The 19457-nt window shown below is 45.3% G+C and overlaps 1 protein-coding gene and 1 non-coding gene across 4 annotated transcripts in view; one reads left to right on the forward strand and one right to left on the reverse strand.

The window, feature by feature from the left end:
- The first annotated feature begins 2905 nt into the window (after window positions 1-2905).
- LOC143653842 (U2 spliceosomal RNA) lies at window positions 2906-3096 on the forward strand. The gene has a single exon (XR_013161556.1). It is a non-coding gene; the product is annotated as a U2 spliceosomal RNA (small nuclear RNA).
- A 3946-nt stretch (window positions 3097-7042) lies between these two features.
- MANBAL (mannosidase beta like) overlaps window positions 7043-19457 on the reverse strand; it is a 35348-nt gene continuing 22933 nt past the window's right edge. For all 3 annotated transcript variants that reach the window (XM_077169186.1, XM_077169195.1, XM_077169202.1), the window contains exon 3: window positions 7043-7844. In XM_077169186.1, the coding sequence (XP_077025301.1) occupies window positions 7737-7844 (108 nt within the window). In that variant the 3' untranslated portion in view covers window positions 7043-7736. The remainder of the gene's footprint in view (window positions 7845-19457) is intronic.

The raw sequence follows: 19457 nt of genomic DNA on the forward strand, positions 1-19457 counted from the left end.
CATTCTGAGACTGTCGGGCCGGCCGTGTGCATACGTCCTTTGTTAACATTGAGAGCTTTTCCCCCCGCCTGCAGCAATCCTCCCTTGGATTGAGGACAGACACTGGCCCAGCAGGGGTGGGGGGGGAAGAGTGACTCACTCTGGTCAGCGCTGAGTGCCTTCTGCCCGGCTCCCCAGTGCTCTCCCAGGGCTGTGGGCCTGGAGGAGATAAGGAAGGCTGAGGCCTCCAAGGCCAAGACAACAAAAGCCTCTCCTGGCCTCTGGATCAGGTACTTACCAAGCTCAAAAACTAGCACCAGAAGTCCAGAGGTGGGGAGACCACAGCCATCCGCTGAACTAGCCATCTCTCCCATTTTTGTTCTGAGGAGCCTGAGGCCCAGTGTGGGGAAGGGGTTGCTCCAGGTCACACAGCATTCTATGTGGTCATTACCTCCTTTCACGGGTATTATCATCTCCTCCCAGAGCCCTTCCCTGACCCTCCCCAGGCTAAGTCGGGGCCCTCCCCTGTGTTCCCATAGCCCCATGGGCACCTGTACCCACAGACTGAAGATCTACCTTGGAGCCCAGAGTACCCAGCCCAGGATCCAACACAGAGCAGGGGACTTGGGTGGGTTTGGTGAACGGCTCCCAACTGAACTGAAACACTTGGTCCCCTTTGACTTTGATTCTTCTCTTGACCGGGAGGCAGAGTCACATTCGAGGTTCAACCATGTGGCCGTATAGATGCAAAATCTCAGGGTCTCTGAAAGACAGAAAACCAAAAGGGACATCAGGCCTCCTGCCCTCATTTTCCAGAGAAGGAAGCTAAGGCTTATAAAGGCCCAAACCCATGGTTACTGGGAGTCAAATCCCCTCAACCCTACTCCAGTAAATGCTAATGCTTAGGCCTCCTCATCTGCAAAACCGGGTTGGGCCAGTCTCTGAAAGCTCAAGGCTCCCCAGTTCTGTGAACTCACAGACTCCAAACCCTGGTAGGGAGGGGAGGAGAGGTCATTCAAGAGACTGTCCACCATCTTGTACCCTCTTGATCTCTTGGAGCAAAACGTTCCCAAGAATCAGGGATTCTGCGACTTTTAAAGAGGAGAGAGAGAAATTTCAAGTGAGGTTTCTCTTTAGCAAGCAGAGGTCGAGGGAGCAGGAACACATATATTCTTGCTCTCAATGAGCCAAGGCGCACTCAACAGCTGTCCTGATTGTCAACTGATTGGATGTGGGTTAAAACCAAATTAGATTGGCTGTTTTTGTTGTTCTTGTCAGAACTCCAACTGGCAGGAAGAGGAGGAGAAACTCATGGCAGCTCCTCTTAAATTAGGCATAGGGAAGCTTGCTGACTGTATTGGAAGGTTGGGTAATTTGCAACCCAAAAGAGATGTGGAGGGAGGTGAGTAGGTAGGGGCTCTTGGAGATAGCGTGAGATAATTGCAGAGAGGGTGGATGGTGCGCTCCACACTGAACAGAAAATCAACCTGGGACAACCATAGCAATGAAGGGTTGGTGGGAAGTACAAGCTCATTTTGACGTCACAGCATATCTATGAGCAGCTCCAGTTTTGGGTCTCTTACGGTATGAATGTTACACTCTTTAACAATTATACCTTAAGCTCCCATCCCCCAGCTGGGCAGAAGGAAAATGAATTTGTCCTCTTTGCCCAAGTGTGCATGTGTGATGCAGTAAGAAAGCTCCAGAGATCTAGGTTCTGGTTTAATTCTGACTCCAAAAAGTTAAGTGACATTGAGCAAGCCCCCATCCTCTCTGGGGCTCAGTTTCCCGTCTGTAAAATCTTCAGAAAGAGAATGGGCTGAAAGTGAAGAGGTGACCCTTGAGGCTTTGGAGTCAGATTGCTTGGTTCTAATCTCATTTTTCAAGCTGTGTGACCTAGGGCAAGTTGCTTAATTTTTCTGAGCCTTAGTTTTGAGGTAGATAATATTGTCTCTGTAAAGCAGAGACGATATCCAATATTATCTACCTCATAGGATTTGCTGACAAGTTAAACAACAGATTGTGTCCAAAGCACATAGCTTAGTGCCCAGCTCAGAGAAAAAAATATTTTTATTAAGGTATAATATACACATAGTGAAATGTTCAGATCTTAAGCATTCAATTTTTTTCCATTTATTTTCATTTTTATTCAATGTTTCCAAATGTAAAAAAAAAAGTCAAGATTCTTAAACCAATTATCTCAAATGAGACCATGCAAAGTGTGTACAACAATCATTTGCCCCGCTCTGTGTTGCTGTTTTACACAACGGTGTGATCAACAGAAAACCAAATGGCATTGCTTGGTTGGAAAATGTCACCTGCTTCCAAAACATGCAGGTCAGTTTCTATACCTCATGTCTGCAAGTCTTAATTTAAAATAACTGTTCTTTTCTGTGTGTGTGTGTGTGTGTTTTATTTGGGGGACACAAGGGACTGAAAACTTTAGTTGCCTAATTTTACCCAACTACCAGACAGAAAAGTACAAATGATGGTCCCAACACTGCACACTTTGGATGGTTTGATAGTAGATGTTATTATCTGTAGTAGGATCAAATGTTTAGTGGCCTTCAATTTTGATGACTGTTTATCTAGTACAGAATATTGCCATCACTCCAGAAAATTGTCTTATGCTCCTTCCTTGTCAACCTTTCCCCCAATAGCAACCACGGATCTGATTTTTATCACTACAGGTGAGTTTTGTTTCCTTTAGAATTTCATATGAATGGGAACCAGGCAGTATATATTTCTTTGTGTTTGGCTTCTTTCACTCAATAGTTTTGAGATACACTCATATTGTTGTATGGCTCAGTGGGTCATTTCTTTATGGCAGTGGATCACTCCTTTATGGTATAAAGAATTTCACTGTATAAACTATAGTTTGGCCTGCTTCCAGCTTTTGGCTATTATGAATAAAAATACTATGTACATCGCTTCTCGGCCTTTTGGCTAAGATCAAGTGTAGTATCTGTTCTTATCAGTTTAATATCTGATACATCCTCTATCCGAGGACAATATATTAAATGGATTTTTGGAGCAGGGAGATGGAACGGTAGCTTGCTCCGTCCACTCCACGCATCGACCTGGTATTGCAGTACTTCCAAGAATGGTGCACCAAAAAAAAAAAAAAAAAAAAAAATACTATGTACAGTCTAGTCAAAATTTAGTAAAAGACGTTTTGTGAACAAATATTTTTATTTCTCTTGGATCAATACCCGGGAGTAAAATCCTGGATAATAGGATAGATGTATGTTGAATTTTTTAAGAAACTCCCTAAGTTCCCTAAAGTGATTGTACCATTTTACACGTCTACTGGCAGTGTATGAGTTCCAGTTGCTCCACAGCATCTCCAGTATTTGGTGGTGTCAGTCTTTTTTATTTTAACCATTCTGATGGAATGTCGTGGGAGCTCATTATGGCTTGTATTTCCCTGATGACTGATGATGAACTCTTCACAAGTTCATTTAGATTTTTTTTTCAGGTAGCTCTGCTCCCTTTCACTTCCATCTGCTGAATAAGTGAGGAAGAGGAAACCTGATAGCAAAACCTAGTAGAAAGACAAAGACCTCTGTAAACACAAAAACAAGCAAGGGCTGAGCCTGAGGACCTCTCACTCAGCTTTGGTTGTACAGGACTCAGGGGAGGAGGGTGCACAGGGAATAACTCATATTCAGAGGAAGCCAAAACCATGGCTGACTTGAGGTCAGGGCTTTTTAATGATAAATTTGTCCCTGAATGAATAATCATTATCACTGCCACCGTTTATAAGCTACCTACTATGCTCCAGGTACTTTATAAACACATGGTACGTCTAATCTTTACAACAGACCTAAAAGCTGTTCTGTGATCTCTATTTGATATTCCCTGAAACTTAAGAGATGTCAACTCTCTTGCCTAATGCCGCACAGCTGCATCTCAAGATCCCCATTCACCATGTGACTGTCTGGCTGCAAATTCTCATTCCCGAAGCTGCCTTCTGAATCTCTTCCTCATCGAAGACCATAGTTTTACCGTTAGTGCTTTAGCCCTTTGTTTCCTGAAGCCTCCAGCACCTGGGCCTGGTCTTTTTTCCCCACAGAAGTCCCCTGGAGAAGTCTAGGAAGAATTGAAGGAAATAGTGAGTGACTCATGAGGTAGGCTCTGCGGTCTGGCTGCCCAGGCTCAGTTCCAGGTGGCTCCCAGGTCCTCATCTGCCAAATGGGATAACAGCATTCCCAACTTCATGGACTTGCTAAGGGGACTGAATGAAATCTTGTATGTGACCTGCCCAAGCACGGGTAATGTTTATTCATTAAGATGTATTGTTAGGGCAGGACACCTGCCCCTGCTACTTCATGCCACAAATATAACTGGAGCACCCACTATGTGCCGAGGCAGTCTTCCAGGCCATGGGAATTCATTTGCAAACAACAATAACAAAAATCCCTTTCTTCATAGAGTTCACATTCTAGTTGGGGTAGAAGACAATTGACAAAGTAAGTAAAATATATGGCATGTTAGATGGTGGTAGGTACCAAGGAGAAAAAAAAATAAAGGACGAAGGATAGAAAGTGTTGGGGAAGAGTTAAAATTCTAAATTGGGTGGCCGAAGGAGGCCTCCTTGAGGAATGACCTGAGGGTAGTCAGGTGTAGTTTCCCATCTCCATCCTAACAAATTCCTGTGCTGCTGTAACAAATTATCACAAATTTATCATCTTGCACTTCTGGAGGTCAGGAGTTCGAAATGAGTCTCGCCAGGTTATCATCAGTGTCCGTAAGGCTTGTTCCCTCCGGAAACTTTAGCAGAGAACTCATTTCCATGTCTTTCCCAGCTTTCAGAGGCCGCCTACATTTCTTGGGCTATGGTCTCACCTCATTCCAACTTCTGCTTTCCTTATCACACCTCTGACTCCTGTCAGAGCCACCTGCCTACCTCTTTCTAAGGGTCCTATGATGACCTTGGTCCACCTGGATAATCCAGGACAATCTGGATTTAAGGTTCTCAATCACATTTGCAAAGCCCCTTTTACCATATAATGTAACATATTCACGGGCTCCAGGGATTATATTTTGGGGGGACACATAAGGCAAAGTGTCTAGAGGAAGTAGGATCAGTGAGTTCAAAAACTTTTAGGCAGGTCTGGCATGCTCGAGGAAGATGGACACCACTGCAGTAAGGCAGCGGGGGGGGAGAACAGAGGGAAATGAGATTGAAGAGGTGGAGGTGGAGTGGCTCTCGCAGGGTATTATCGATTCCAGTGAGGACTTCGGGCTTTACCTGAGAGATGGGAGCAAGTATGAAACATAATCTCACGGGTTTAAACAGGATCCCTCTGGCTGCTGGGAACAGATTTAGTAAGGCAGGGGTAGAAGCAGAAAACCTTTGAGGAGGTTGCTAGAATATCCAGGTGTAGTGGCAGTGGCTGGACCATGCTAGCAGAGAGGGAAGTAATGAGAAGGGGTCTCATTCTGAATGTTGAAGGCTGCATTGCAAGTTGCTACTTAAGGATCATATGTAGGATGTGAAAGAAAGAAGCAAGTCAAAGATGACTTCAAGGATTTTGGCCGAAGCAACTGGAAGAATTATGAGGCTCTTTAAGATGGGGGAAGACCACGAGAACAGGCTTGGGGTGGGTAATGAGGAGGTCGGGAATTTGGTTTGAGGTGCCTGTTGGATATCCAAGTGGAGACAGTGAGTAGGCAGTTGAATATAGAAGTCTGGAGTTTAGGAGAGGAATCTGGGGGGATCCATTTGGGAGGCATCAGCATATAAGTAGTATTTGGTCATAAGTCTGGATGAGCTCTCCAAGGGAATGCATGTAGAGACAAGAGAACCAAAGACTGAGATCTGGGGTCTTCTGATGAGGAGGAAACAATGATGTAGGAGGAAAATCAAGCAAGGGTGGGGTCCTGAAAGTAAAAAGAGCCAAGCCCTGCAAATTCTACCTACAGTTAAGTATGGAATGATGGCCTGGTGGAGCAGCAAATATCGCTCTTGATTTCCTAGTGCTGTTCTGGCAAACAGTCTTTGATGAGACAATTTTAAAGGGAGGTGGGACTACCTAGGTGGCACGGTTGTGAGTTTGAGGCTGTCTGCCGCTGGAGGCTGGTGCCCTAGCTCTAGAGGTCTGGCCCCTACCCTCTTAGCGTAATTTCCCTTTAAGACTCAGTTCAGTCACCTCCCTTCTGCCAGGTGTGCTGGCCTAGACTGAGAGGATGCCCCTGTGCCCGCTCATTGAGGAAATCTCACACCAAGCCTGTTTACATGTCTGAGTCTCCCATTAGGCCAGGTGTACTTTAGGTTTCTGGGAACGGTCCTTCCTTCGGCATACCCAAGTACTTCGCATGGTGCTCAGCAGCTGAGAGATTCAGTAAATGTTTGCAGAAGTCCCTTCTCATGCTTTGTCTGGCCAAGACAGGCACTTTGTTATACAGATGCTTCAGTCCCCAGACTTCCTCTCCTGAAACTTAACAGTGCTGGGAGATCTTTCCCAGTCCCTATAGCATGGCAGGGAGCCCACATCACCACACCTATTGACACTCACCAAATATTTGTTATACCAAGGAAAGGGCTGTGAACTTGGGTCCAAGTTTCAGTTTTGGTACTCTGAAGCAGTCTGGACTTAAGTCTCCCACCTCATCCCTAAGCTCCTCCTCATCAATTCTAACAATGTTTGGGCAAGTGTTTGGCAAAATGTTAACAAGCTGGGCCAATATGAGTTACCACAGGCTGGGGTTTTTCCTTGGCAGCTGATTCAGGGCACATGACTGGACCAGGGTGATCCACCCCAAACCATGTGAGGACTGCTATGGTTTTGCACTTGGTTCTTCTCAAGCCAGTGGAAATGCACACAAGGATATTCACAAGTGTTTCCAGTGACTAAGGGCCACACAAAGCTGCTGGCTAGAGCTCTTCTGAAAACTTGTTCCAGAATGGCTTGGCCAGTTGAGCCACTCTAGCCAAATCTACCCTCCTCTGCCCAGCCTTACCCCCATAGCCCCACTTCTCTGCGGCTGAGCCTTGCCACATCTCTAGGAAGGAACCGAGGCTTCCCCTCTCCCCAGTGGCAGACACCACACAGTCAGGTTCAGCATTAGTACAGTCTAACTTTTATTTCCCCAAATTACACAGGTTCAGTGTGGAATAATGGCTGAAAAAGGTTGGTCTGAGATTGACAAGCCCCCCTTTACAGAGGATCAGAAAGTTTATGCCCAAGAGACGTGACAAATCCCTTCCACCTGATGGAGAAGAATTGGGCGTTACCCTGACCCAGGTCTTCTGTGCTCATGCCTGGCAGATCTGACTGTGGCAGCAACTGGGATCATTGACCTTGCAGCAGCCATGGCATCTTGATCTAAGCAAACAGGTGAGGCCTGGCTCAACTGCACAGGTAAAGACAAGGCTAACTGATTAGCAGGAGCACTGGTGGTGCCCAGATGTTTGGAGAGGACGGTGCTTGTCAGCATTAGATAATGACTTCCAAAATACAGTGTAAATCCACAAAGGTGCATGACTAAAGGTTGGTCATGATTAAGTAAGAAAGTGTAACTCTGTGAGCTGACCTGACCGCGGAGCCCAACACAGTCCTTGCTCCTATGGTGTTCATGCTCTCTAAAGCAGAAGGAAGAGGAAGTGATGGTCTGTGCAGCTGGGGCCTGTCATAACTGTTCAGATCTCTGTGGTCAGAGGGCCTTTCAGTCCCTTTAGACCCTCAGCCTGGGACAGAGAGAGGGAACAGGATGTTGATTCCCAGGAGGGCTGTATCTGCAGGCCTCGTCTTCTACCGCTTCTTCTTGGTCTCCTTCTTAGGCCTCTTGTTCACGGAAGGAGCGGTAGCCTTGGGCTTCCTTGTCACCTCAGCACTTCTGGGCTCAGATGGTTCTGCCTCCTGCACAGTGATAAAAGAAAAGTCCTCCTTAGATCAATCAAGCTTGGCACTGACAAAATGACATCACAGCTGAAGAGGCTGCAAACTATAGGAGGTCACAGAAACACAAGGGATGAAAACCATTCTTAATGGATCCAGGATGCACACGGCTGTGGGACTGCTTGGGGGAGCAAGGCAGACCTTAATGAAGGATAAAGGGGCCCACAGGAAGGAGCAGCTCTAAGGTCGCATTCACTTCCCAGTGCGGTGATCTTATGGGCAATTCACTTCCCATTTCTATGTCTTGGTTTAGTCACTTGTGAAATGGAATAAACCTTGGAGGGCAGATGTAAGGAAGCAAAAATGCATGATATCACCCAGTAAGTGGTGTTTGTACTCAACAGCTATGGAGCGGTCCTCCTGCAGCCTGCTCTCCTTCCACCTTGCCATTCTCCTCTTCCCTTTCAGCCAGCAGAAGACCAGGGAGGGGCCAAGAGAGCAGCCAGCAAGCAGGTGGGGCAGATGGGCAGTCACTACGTGCTGTGTCTACTGTGCTCTGAGGAGGACAGAGCAGACTGTGGGGGAGTCTCCTTTCAACAGGAACAGCTCTGCTTTTTATCTGTTTGTACATCGCAATTTGTTCCTTGTAAAATTTGGTTTAAAAAGAGGTTCGGCTGTTTAAAAAAAGTTAAAAACTACAGATCCAGCCCTGGCCTTTTTATTATTATTTTTACTTTTTTTTTAAATTGTATAATATAACATATATACAAAGCAAAGAAAGAAAAAAGCAATCGTTTTAAAGGCACTCTTCAACAAGCATTTACAGGACAGATTCCAGAGTTTGTCATAGGCTACCATACCATCATCTCCTATTTTTCCTTCTAGCTACTCCAGAATATACAAGGCTAGAAGGAATAAAATTTTTTTTACCATCACAATCTTTTTTTTTCTTTTTTGTGAAAAATAACATATATATATATAAGCAATAAATTTCAAAGCACAGCACAATAATTAGTTGTAGAACAGATTTCAGAGTTTGGTATGGGTTACAATCCCACAATTTTAGGTTTTTACTTCTAGTTGCTCTAAGATACTGGTTGCTCTAATCAATAAAATAAATATCAATTTAGTGATTCAGCAATCATATTCATTTATTAAACCCTACCTTCTCTGTGTTAACTACACCATCACCTTTGATCTTTCTGTCCCAGTCTTTAGGGGTATTTGGGCTATGGCCATTCTAACTTTTTCACATTGGAAGTGTCTGTCAATAACATAGGGTAGGGAGATGAAACTAGCTGATGTTCTGGAGAGGCTGGGCCCTCTTGGTTTCAGGACTTATTTACTCCAGGGACCCATTTGGAGGTTGTAGGTTTCTGGAAAGTTACCCTAGTGCATGGGATCTTTGTAGAATCTTATATATTGCCCTAGGTGCTCTTTAGGTTTAGCTGGAATGGCTTTGGTTGGGGGTTGGCAGGTTATGATAGGTAGCAATGTCTAATTGAAGCTTGCGTAGGAGTGACCTCCAGAGTAGCCTCTTGACTCTATTTGAACTCTCTCAGACACTGATAACTTCATTGGTTATACTTCTTTTCCCCCTTTTGGTCAGGATGGAATTGTTGATCCCATGGTGATGGGTCTGGATTCATCCCTGGGAGTCATATCCCACATCGTCAGGGAGACTTTCACCTGGATGTCATGTCTCACGTAGAGGGGAGGACAACAATTTCCCTTGCAGAGTTGGGCTTAGAGAGACTGAGGCCACATGTGAGCAACAAAAGAGGTCCTCCAGAAGTAACTCTTTAAGCATGCCTGTAGGTAGTCTAAGCTTCTCTGCTACCTACATAAACTCCACAAGAGTAAGCCTCAAGAACAAGGACTTGCCTGGCCCTTATTTTGCTGATAAAGAAAGTAGACTCCAGGGAGGGGACAGGCTCATGTCAGAAAAGAGTCTAAACACACTCAATGTGCTCCTGTTGAGAGTTCGTTTCCTCTGCGTAATAACTCAATGTGCTGTGGGCAAGCAGGACATCAGAGAGCCTGGTCTAGCCCAAAGACCACCAACTGCAGACTGCAGGCCATAAGCACTTCGGCCTGCAGTGTGAGAACTGAGCCAATTGGGAGATTTCTCATTAAATCTGGATTCCTGGCTTCTTCTAAAAACTTCAAAGATCCTGTGACACTGCCCTGCATTCCCTCATGGTAATGATCAGCAGAGCCGTGGCTGCCCCTTTATTCAGGGGCCTGCCTTTTCCATGGCCCCTACCTCCCTGCTGCCCCTGGCATTATGGCAGGGAAATGTTCCTCAGTATCTGTGACTTGAATAAAAATGGGAAAACAAAAAGGAGACTAAGAATACTGAAGGAGCACACTTTCTCTAGAAGAGAAAAATATTCCTCTGTGTTTAATTTGCCAGCCCCCAGCTCCAGCTTGCTCTACTCTCTAACCTTCCCTGCTGGCCCCAGAAGCCCCTTGCCTCTACCCTAGAGAAGAGGAGGGACCATGGCTGGGTGAGGGGAGTAGTCCTGGCCCAAGGCCCAGTCCAGAAGTCTGTCTATACCCTCTTATCAGCCACCCCTGTCTCCTTTCCACCCTGTCCTACTAGCTAGAAGGGATTCCAGATGATACAAAGGCCCAGTCCAGTTCCAGGTACCCATGGAGTGATGTCCCTGAGATAGCAAGAGGGCCAGTCCCTCCCCTGGCAAGTCCCTGACTACAGTTTGGACTTCCTGGCCTGCTGAGATTTCTCCTGCCAAAAAACATAATGATGTTAAAAGTCTCCCCCTGCCCCCCAAGTAGTACTGTTTATGTGACTTAGGGGAAAAAATGGTTATTTAGCCCATCAGAAAAACAAACACAACAAAACCTTAGAGAAGCCAGTCTGTTACTGCGTGCACTGATCTGCAGAGGTGAGGCTAGTGTTTACGGCAAACCGACAATGTGCTTAGAGGCCGTGGGAGCGTGAAACCCTACTAAGGTAGGACCTCTGAAGCTGTGGAAAACCAGTCTGTCCCTGAGCACCCCTGGGCAGACAGAACCTGATTGGACAGTGATTCATGCACCGGGAACTTAGAACAGTTGGCCTGGATCTCCAGGGACTGGGGCACACACATCACAAGTTCAGAATTGGGCACCTATCAAACAGGGCTGGTTCAGAATCCACAGAGATGGTGGCACTCAACTTCTGTCCCCAGTGCCTCCCTCACTCCACAAACCCCCTTCATCCTTTCTGGCACCTCCAGGCCTGACCTTTTCAGAGGTCTTGGCCCAGAAATCCAGACTGAAGCTGGCCATCTCCCAGGCACCTCCAATTAAACATGTCCCAGACCAAGTGAGACCCCTTCTGCCAAAAGCCAGTCCCTCCTCTCCCACCTACAGGCAGAGCAACCAGAGTCCCAGTGACCCTGCTTGCTCCCTCTTTCCCTCCATCCAACAGGCCACCAAGTCCTACTGATTTTACTTCCTCTACCACTTGATTCTGTCACACTTTCCAGCATCTTAAGTCCCTACTTTAGTTCTGCCCACTGCTAATCGACCTCCCTGTTTTCCCTATCCTATTCCTCACACAGCTGCCCAGGGGATTTTTCTAAAGTGCAGATCCAATCTCTGCACACGTTGTCTCAAAGCCTCGAGTGGCTCTCCATCACCCACAGCCTCACACACTACTCTTGGGATGATAGCCAAGGAACCATGTCTTTAGCCTCATCCGGGCTTCTTCCCATGCCCCACAGAGCATCAGGCTCCGATGCTTCCACTGGTCACCTCTGCCAAGAGGAGCACCCTGCCTAAGAACACACTCTTACTCGCCATCCAGCTGTCATTCTCTGCTTCATCCACCTCTAGCAGGGTATCCCCTCCTCCCATCCCCCAAGATACCCAGGAACCTTATTCATACCTCTATTATTTCACCATAATTACACGTTTTCATGTAAATCCTTCCTACTAGCCCGTGAGCTCTGTGAGCTCCCTGGGAAAGCTTCAATTGCTACTGAGCTGAATGAATGAAATGAAGCAGGCAAGGGCTCCCATATCTTGGGAACATCATTCTTGTTCATCATCATGAAAATATACCTCCTAAAACCGACTTTCACTCATCCAATGGGTGCAGAGGACACAGGCAATTTGAAACCCCAGTTATATAGCCCTAAAGTATGGCTAGACATGGTTACCAGTTATGATGATGCTGGTGTTGATGATGACGATGATGATGATGATGACGATGATGATGGCTGCAATAGCTGCTAATTTATTATTTACAATATGCTATGTGTTCTGTGTTCTGGGCATAATCTTACTTTAGCCTCACAAAATGCCAACATAAGCTCCATTTTATAAATGAAGGAACAGACACTCAAAAGAGGTTATGTGACTTGCCTGTGTGACTCCTTGGTGAATGGTAGAGCCCAGATGTGAACCTCGGTTCTTAATGGTTATACCATACATACAGCCTCTCCCTGGTTTCCTGTGGACCTCAGAGCTAAGGGAGTCCTGAAATCTGAGTTAACTATGAATTTTACTTTTTGTTCAGCAGCCCCCAGAACCTCAAAGTGACCATGCAATGACATGAACATTTGTTCTAGGTCTGTTGATGAATCATTCAGAGGCCCTTGTCTGTGTCTAAAGTTCCAAGAGTCAGAAAAGTGGGCTAGTGCTCCACAAGTCATGCTTTCTTTTATAATGATGAAAGTGGCTCTCTGTACATGTGCGTACATATTATAGGCATCAAGTCATCTGAACATATTATTGGTCTTCTCTTCTCTTCCCCATCACCCACCCAGTTACCCAAGCTAGGGACCTCCAAGTCATTCACGAGTCCTCACCATTCTCATGCTCCCCATACCTAATCTGTCCCAGGGCCTGTCCATTTCCTTCCCAAAGGGCTCCGGACTCCACCCAGTGCCTTCCGACAGTGCAGATTTCATGGTCTCCTGTGTGCCCCTCACTGTATCAGCCTCCCACAGGTTTTCATGCCCTTCCCTTGCCTTACTCTACTACGTTCATCATTCTCTACATTACTTTCAGAGCCTACTTTCCTAAAATGACAACAACAGTTCTGATCATGTCTGTCTTCTGTTTTGAAAATGCAGCTGATTCCCCTTTCATAAAGACAAATTCTAAAAGCCTCAGCATGGCCTCCCAGGCCATTCCCATTTCAGCCTCAGCCCTGTCTCCAGGTGTGCCCCCTCCTGCAGCCTACCCTCTGACACTCTGGGCTACTGGCCAACCAGGATCTCCCAAGATTCTGTTCCCTTTCATCCTCTATAGATAATCAGCATTTATCACCTGTTCTTTGCACCCACTGAATGCAAGGTACAATGCCAGGCACCATGGGTAACAAAAAAGAGAATTCACATTTATTGGGTATGTACTATGGGTGCTTTACAAGCATCAGCTCACTAACCCTCTCAATCACTCTGGCAAGCTTGCCACTGTGAGCCCCATTTTACAGAAAGGGAAACTGAGGGTCAGTGAGACTCACGGATGAGCCCAATGAGGCACAGTGGCTTCTCCCTGAGCTGCAGGGAAGCCAAGGAGGCTGTTACACACATGATTCAGATGCTGAGCTCGTAGCTACACAGAGCCTGCAGCTCCAAATTCTCAGCTGGCAAGAATAATTGAACAAATGGCTGACTTTTTATCAAATGCCGCAACCTCATCTTTAAGCCTAGGAACACCTCACCTCCTCTGAAGCAAATTTTAAGTTTCCTCAGCAATCACACTGTTGAGAGAGAGAGAAAACCTCCTCTGCCAGCTTCAGTTACTGGGTCTGTGGAGACATCCCTGTGGACACAGGCCCATCAATAATGAAAAGCTCTACAGCTGCTTACAAGGCCACAAAATTGCAGCTATTCATCAGATTCAAATAATCGAATCTGTGCCACAATACATCAAATCCTTCCCAACAGAGAAGACATGCTGAATTTTATGATATCCACTACATAATTCAATGTGGATTTTGTTCTGTAAATCAGGCCAAAATGTTATTCCACACTGACTAAAACCCATTCTCATTTCTAAAATGGTCCAAGGAAAGAAAACAACGATGCTACACTCAGGTACCCATGCACCTTATCTTATTTGAGCCTCCAAAAACTCTGTGGGTTGGGCAGGGATGCCCTTCTTCTTACAGTTCAGAAAACTGAGGCTCAAGTAGATTAAGAATGGGCTGGCACTCAGACATGTCTGCCTAAAGCCAAAGTTCTTAGTTGCCCCACAGAGTCACTTTTGCCCAAGGCCTGGGCAGGGTGGGGGCAGGGAAAACCTTGCAGAGATGGAACGAGCCCTAGCCTTGAGAGGATAGGACTAGTTGAAATAGGGAATGGGGGAGGCCCATCCATGTGGGCTCAACAAAGCAAATGGAGACAGAGTCCAGAATGTACTTGGCAAGTGAGGAGAACTGTGATTAGAAGGAACAGCCTTGGGGAGCTGATTCTAGATACAATTCAGCATAACATTGCTGGCCTTTCCCACTGACCAGTCCTGTGGCTCCTTCAGTGTCCAGCCATCTCTCCCACGAGCTGGTATACATCTCAAGGACAGAGGCTGATGCCACCCTTCCTACCACCCACAATCTCTCAGAACAAGTTAAGTAAAAAACAACAAAAACAACAAAAAACCCCACCACCATCCAATTCAACTGCAAACTCCTCTAAGCTTTTTAAAAAAAAAAAAAGAGCAGAACACAAAGTTGGCTGTGAGTCTGTCCCCTGTGGTGTTGAGATTAGATAGGCTTGCCCAAGTTAATTATGTGCTGTGACAGCCCTCGTTGGCAACAGGGGACTAGTTTAAAATCAAGACCCTCATGCAAACATTTTCAACAGGGTCCTAAACCGTCTGAGCCACTGCTCCACTGCCCCTTTTTACAACTCCAAATGCTACTGATTGGCTTTCTGATTGACAGTGAAGTCTGTGTGGGCATTACGTCGAAAGCCACCAGTCGTACCATCATTCTGGTAAGATCTCCACTAAATCACAATGCTGGACATCTAGTGTCTTTGTCTGCCCAGCACCCCTTCCATTGGGGTCCTGCCCTTTCCCTAGCTCATGTGGTTTGGGAGAGGGGTGCACTGAGGGGCTGGGAACTGGGAGCAACATTCCTTGTAGAAACTGATCCTTGTTACCTACTCCTTAGGCATCGGGAATTTGGTTCCCATTCCCTTAAGCTACTATGCTCCACTTTGAGAAAAGTTATGGATCATCTCCCCCAGAAAACATGGCAAGGCTTATAAACATCACATTTTTGTGGATAATTTCAGGGAGCTCATACATTCCTGAAGCCTATCCTGGGACCTCCTAGGGGCCCAGGGACTCCCTACTAAGCACTCTGCTGTAAAGAAACACAACTTTGAAGGTGAGCAGTCTGACTTAGCACAGCCAAATCAAAGAGCCTTTCTCAGTCATCTATCATTTCTGTGCTTGCCTTGGACTGCCTGCTGGTTTCCAGGAGACCACACTCTCGGTCCTCTTCCCACTGCTCAACTCTATGTCCAGAGAAAGCAAGTCTAATGGTGACCCAGCACGACTGCTCCTCTGGGCACTGATCTTCCCTTTCTCACAGGTCATTCCACCGGACCCCAGCGGCCTAAGAATTCAGCAGGAATTCTGGAACTGAGATGAAGCAAGAAGTCAGCCTCTCTCCAGGAAACTGCATATTTTAGTTTCCTGGGTGCTTAAAGCAAATACCATGAAATGGGCTGGCTTAAACAATGGGGATTTATTGGCTTACCATTTTGAGCCTGAGAAAATGTTCAAATCAAGGCATCATCAAGACAATGCTTTCTTCCCAAAGACCGGCTGCTGGCAATCCTTGGCTCCTCTGACGCATGGCAAGACATGGTGGTATCTGCTAGTTTCTTCTCCTGTGGGTTTTATTGATTTCAGCTTCTTGCTTCTGTGGCCTTTTCTTTCTCTGTCTGAATTTTTTTCTCTTATAAATGACTCCAGTAATAGGTTTAAGGCCCATACCAAATGAGGTGGGCCACACCTTAACTGAAGCAGTCTCATTAAAAAGGCCTACTTAAAATGGGTTCACACCCTCAGGAATGGATTAGATTTAATAGCATGTTTTTTGAGGGGTGCATATAGCTTTGAGCCACCACATTGTAGACAAAAGATCTCATCTTACCCTAGGGACAGGGAGCAGAGGAAGTAGGGCCCCGGTGAGAGATATGAAAGACAAAGAGAGGGGTAGAGTGGAGGGGCAGAGGGGATGCAAATGGAGTGCAATAGGGTCCCTGGTTTCCATTCTTTCCAGAGCCTGAGGATGCAGGGACAGTGCCTGCATCTTTTCAGTGTATCTAGATTGCACATAAACTACTTCAAGTCGGTTAGGCAGTCCCCAGATTCAGGCCTTTCCTGAATCTTAATTTTCTTTGAAAAGCTCAGCAATTCATTCTTAGGGTTTCAAGTAATAATGCTATGTGGATAATTCCCAGGTCCCTCTTTAGCCCTAACTTCTTGCTGGCTCTTCCCTTTCCCACTTGGATGTCTTGCTATTACTTCAAAATTAACACATCTAGAACTGAACACCTCCTGTGCTCCCAAAATTGGTTTTCTGCTTCAAGACCAGCGGCTGCATATTACAATCACCTAGGCACTTAAAAAGCAAACAAACAAACAAAAAGCACTGATCCAAGACCACACCCTAGAACAACTCAATCAGGATCTCTAGGGGTACAGCCCAGGCCCTCAAAAGTATCTCAGATAGTTCTAATACACAACCAAGTAGAAAATCCTGCACCAGCCTAAAGAACATTATTTATTATCACTCTCTACCAACTTACAGACATCATTGGTCAATCTCTCCTACTCAGCCTACTCAGACCCAGAATCCTTTTCATCATGGCCACCATACAATCAATCAGATCGGGCATGAGAGATGAAATATATCTGCCATTCCTGGACCTGTGTAAAAATCCACTCTCTTATATTTTAGAATCCAGCCTAAAAGAAAAATCTTGGATTAACTGTGGCCCAGGTCTCGATTAGGACCAAACAAATGTTTACTTTCTTGGGTCTTAGTTTAATGAAGTGTCAATGAGAAAATATTCTCATTTGGCTGAGGATTTTAGGGACTTTGGTCTTGGTCTTACAAATTAGTTCTTGCTCCTACTGAAAAGGAAGGGGGTGGGGTGGGAAGCATTTGTATGTGATCCTTTTTACTTCCCTGATTATCCCCAAAAGAGCTTTCAAATAATCTTCTAAGTATTGAAGTACTGAAGTCATAAGCTAGTTGCAAAAAATCAGCTTACAGGAAAGGACATTCTTCTGCTTTTCAAAGGCTTTCCCATCATTTGTAGCCAAAAATATTATCTTCTGACCTAAAAAGCCACTAATAAACCTTGTTTCTATAGGCCAGGCAAGAGAGATTATTTGCCCTAAGCAAAATGGCGAAGAGAGCAATCTTGCTCTCTGGGTCCTCCCAGCTTCCACTACTGCCCCCCTCTTCCACCTTCTGTCACTCTCACTTTCCACTTTCTGTCACTCTTCCACTTTCAAGTACCTCCCTACTGTCCTTGGGCTGCCTGGAGCACCTCCAAGCTGTCCCCACTCCCATGGGGTCCTGTCTTCCCTAAAAACTCCCTTTCCCTAAATTAATTCTACTTATTTCCCCTTCCCACCCAAATGCCAAATGTCAGCTAGCTGTTGGGCACAACTTTCAAGAAGCATAGCCTTAGTACTCACCCTCTCTTTGTAATCTTGTTCATACACAGAATACCATGTTTCCATTCCATTTCTTTAGGAGTTAGGGTCGTGAGAGAAGACTGCCTTATGGGGACACACCGAAGAAAGCAAGCAGTAGAATCCCTACATAGTTCAGGGCCATTTGCAGGACTGACAATCTAATAAGAAGTTAAATTAACAGTATTGTATATATTTGCTACTAATCCATTTAAAAGCCAAAGGAAAGCCAGCTTATTGTCCCAAATTAACCTCTAAATGGCTGAGTGTGTGTTTGTGAGAAGCTTATTTTTGAGCCCTTTGTCAACTTCCTGCCTCAAAAGACCTCAACCTACCTGAGCCACTAAAAACCTCAAAGAGATCAGTAAAGGGCACCCCTTTTCTGAAAGTTTGCTGAGCTAACCCTGCCCTCTGTGGCTCACCTGGAAGAGTCAAGAACACAATGGGAGTTGGGCAGCTTCCCACTCTCAAAAAGGCCACACACCTCTGACTCTATTAATCTCTGCCTATGCAACGAGAACATTCATCACCTCCCTCCCTTGGGACTTCAGCAGGCTTCTGAGTGGCCAATAACAATAACAATGTTTAGTATTATTTATAATATCCAATAGAATGTCAGGTCTGTAATGTACAAAGATTACATTTTTTAAATGTTATACAATTTGGGGTGGAAAAGCACCGATCATGACCTCCTTCTCAAAATATTAGAATAAGAAATGGGAGATGAACAGAACAACCCAGAGTCCACTGGCCTGCGCATGTTTAACTATGGTTTCCTCCTCCCTTGATGGCTGCTCTTTCTCCCCAACCTGTTCCTTAAATGTGTGTGTCGGTTTGAAATTGTCATACTTCATTAAAGCCTCATTCAGTATTGCTGGGTGGGATCTTTTTTTATTTTTATCTATTTTTAGCTGATACATATTAAATATTCACATATCATGTAATCATCCAAAATATATAATCAATGGTTCACAATTCCATCATATAGTTGTGCATTTATTATCACAATCGACTTTTTTTTCTTCCTTTCTTGTGAAAAATAACATATATACAAAAAAAAATTCAAAGCACAGCACAACTAGTTGTAGAACAGATTTCAGATTTGGTATGGATTACAATTCCATAATTTTAAGTTTTTATTTCTAGTTGCTCTAAGATACTGGAGACTAAAAGAAATATCAAAATAATGATTCAGCAATTAAACTCGTTTGTTAAACCCTACCTTTGATCTTTCTCCCACTCTTAAGGGGTATTTCGGCTATGCTCATTCTAAGTTTTTCATGCTGGAAGGGCTGTTGATAATATGGGATAGGGAGATGGAACTGGTTGTTCTGGAGAGGTTGGCAGCCTCTGCATTTCAGGACTTATCTGGTATAAGGATCCACCTGATTGTTGTAGGTTACCCTAGTAGATAGAACCTCTGTAGAATTTTATATATTGCCCTGGGTGTTCTTTATGTTTGGCTAGAATGGTTTTGGTTGGGGTTTGGCAAGCTATGGTAGGTAGCAATGTCTAACAGAAGCTTGCATAAGAGTGACCTCCAGAATGAACTCTCTCAGCCACTAATACCTTATGCGTTACACTTCTTTTCCCCCTTTTGGTCAGTATGGCATTGGTGATCCCGTGGTGGCAGAGCCAGGCTCATCCCTGGGAGTCATCTTCCATGCCACCAGGGAGTCTGTCATGTCAGTGGAATCTCTTTTATTGTTTCCATGGAGATGTGCTACCCAATTGTGGGTGGTAACTTCTGATTAGACGGTTTTCATGGAGATGTGTCTCTACTCATTCAAGGTGGGATTGCTTACTAGAACCTTTTAAGAGGAAACCATTTTGGAAAAAGCTAGAGTCTATACAGCCAGAGACCTCTGGAGATGCAGAAAGAAAATGCCCCCAGGGAAGCCTTATGAAATGAGGAAAGTTAGCAGATCATCGCCATGTGCCCTTTCAGCTGGG

Source organism: Tamandua tetradactyla, chromosome 1 (assembly GCF_023851605.1).
Source record: "Tamandua tetradactyla isolate mTamTet1 chromosome 1, mTamTet1.pri, whole genome shotgun sequence".
Classification (NCBI taxonomy): Eukaryota; Metazoa; Chordata; class Mammalia; order Pilosa; family Myrmecophagidae; genus Tamandua; species Tamandua tetradactyla.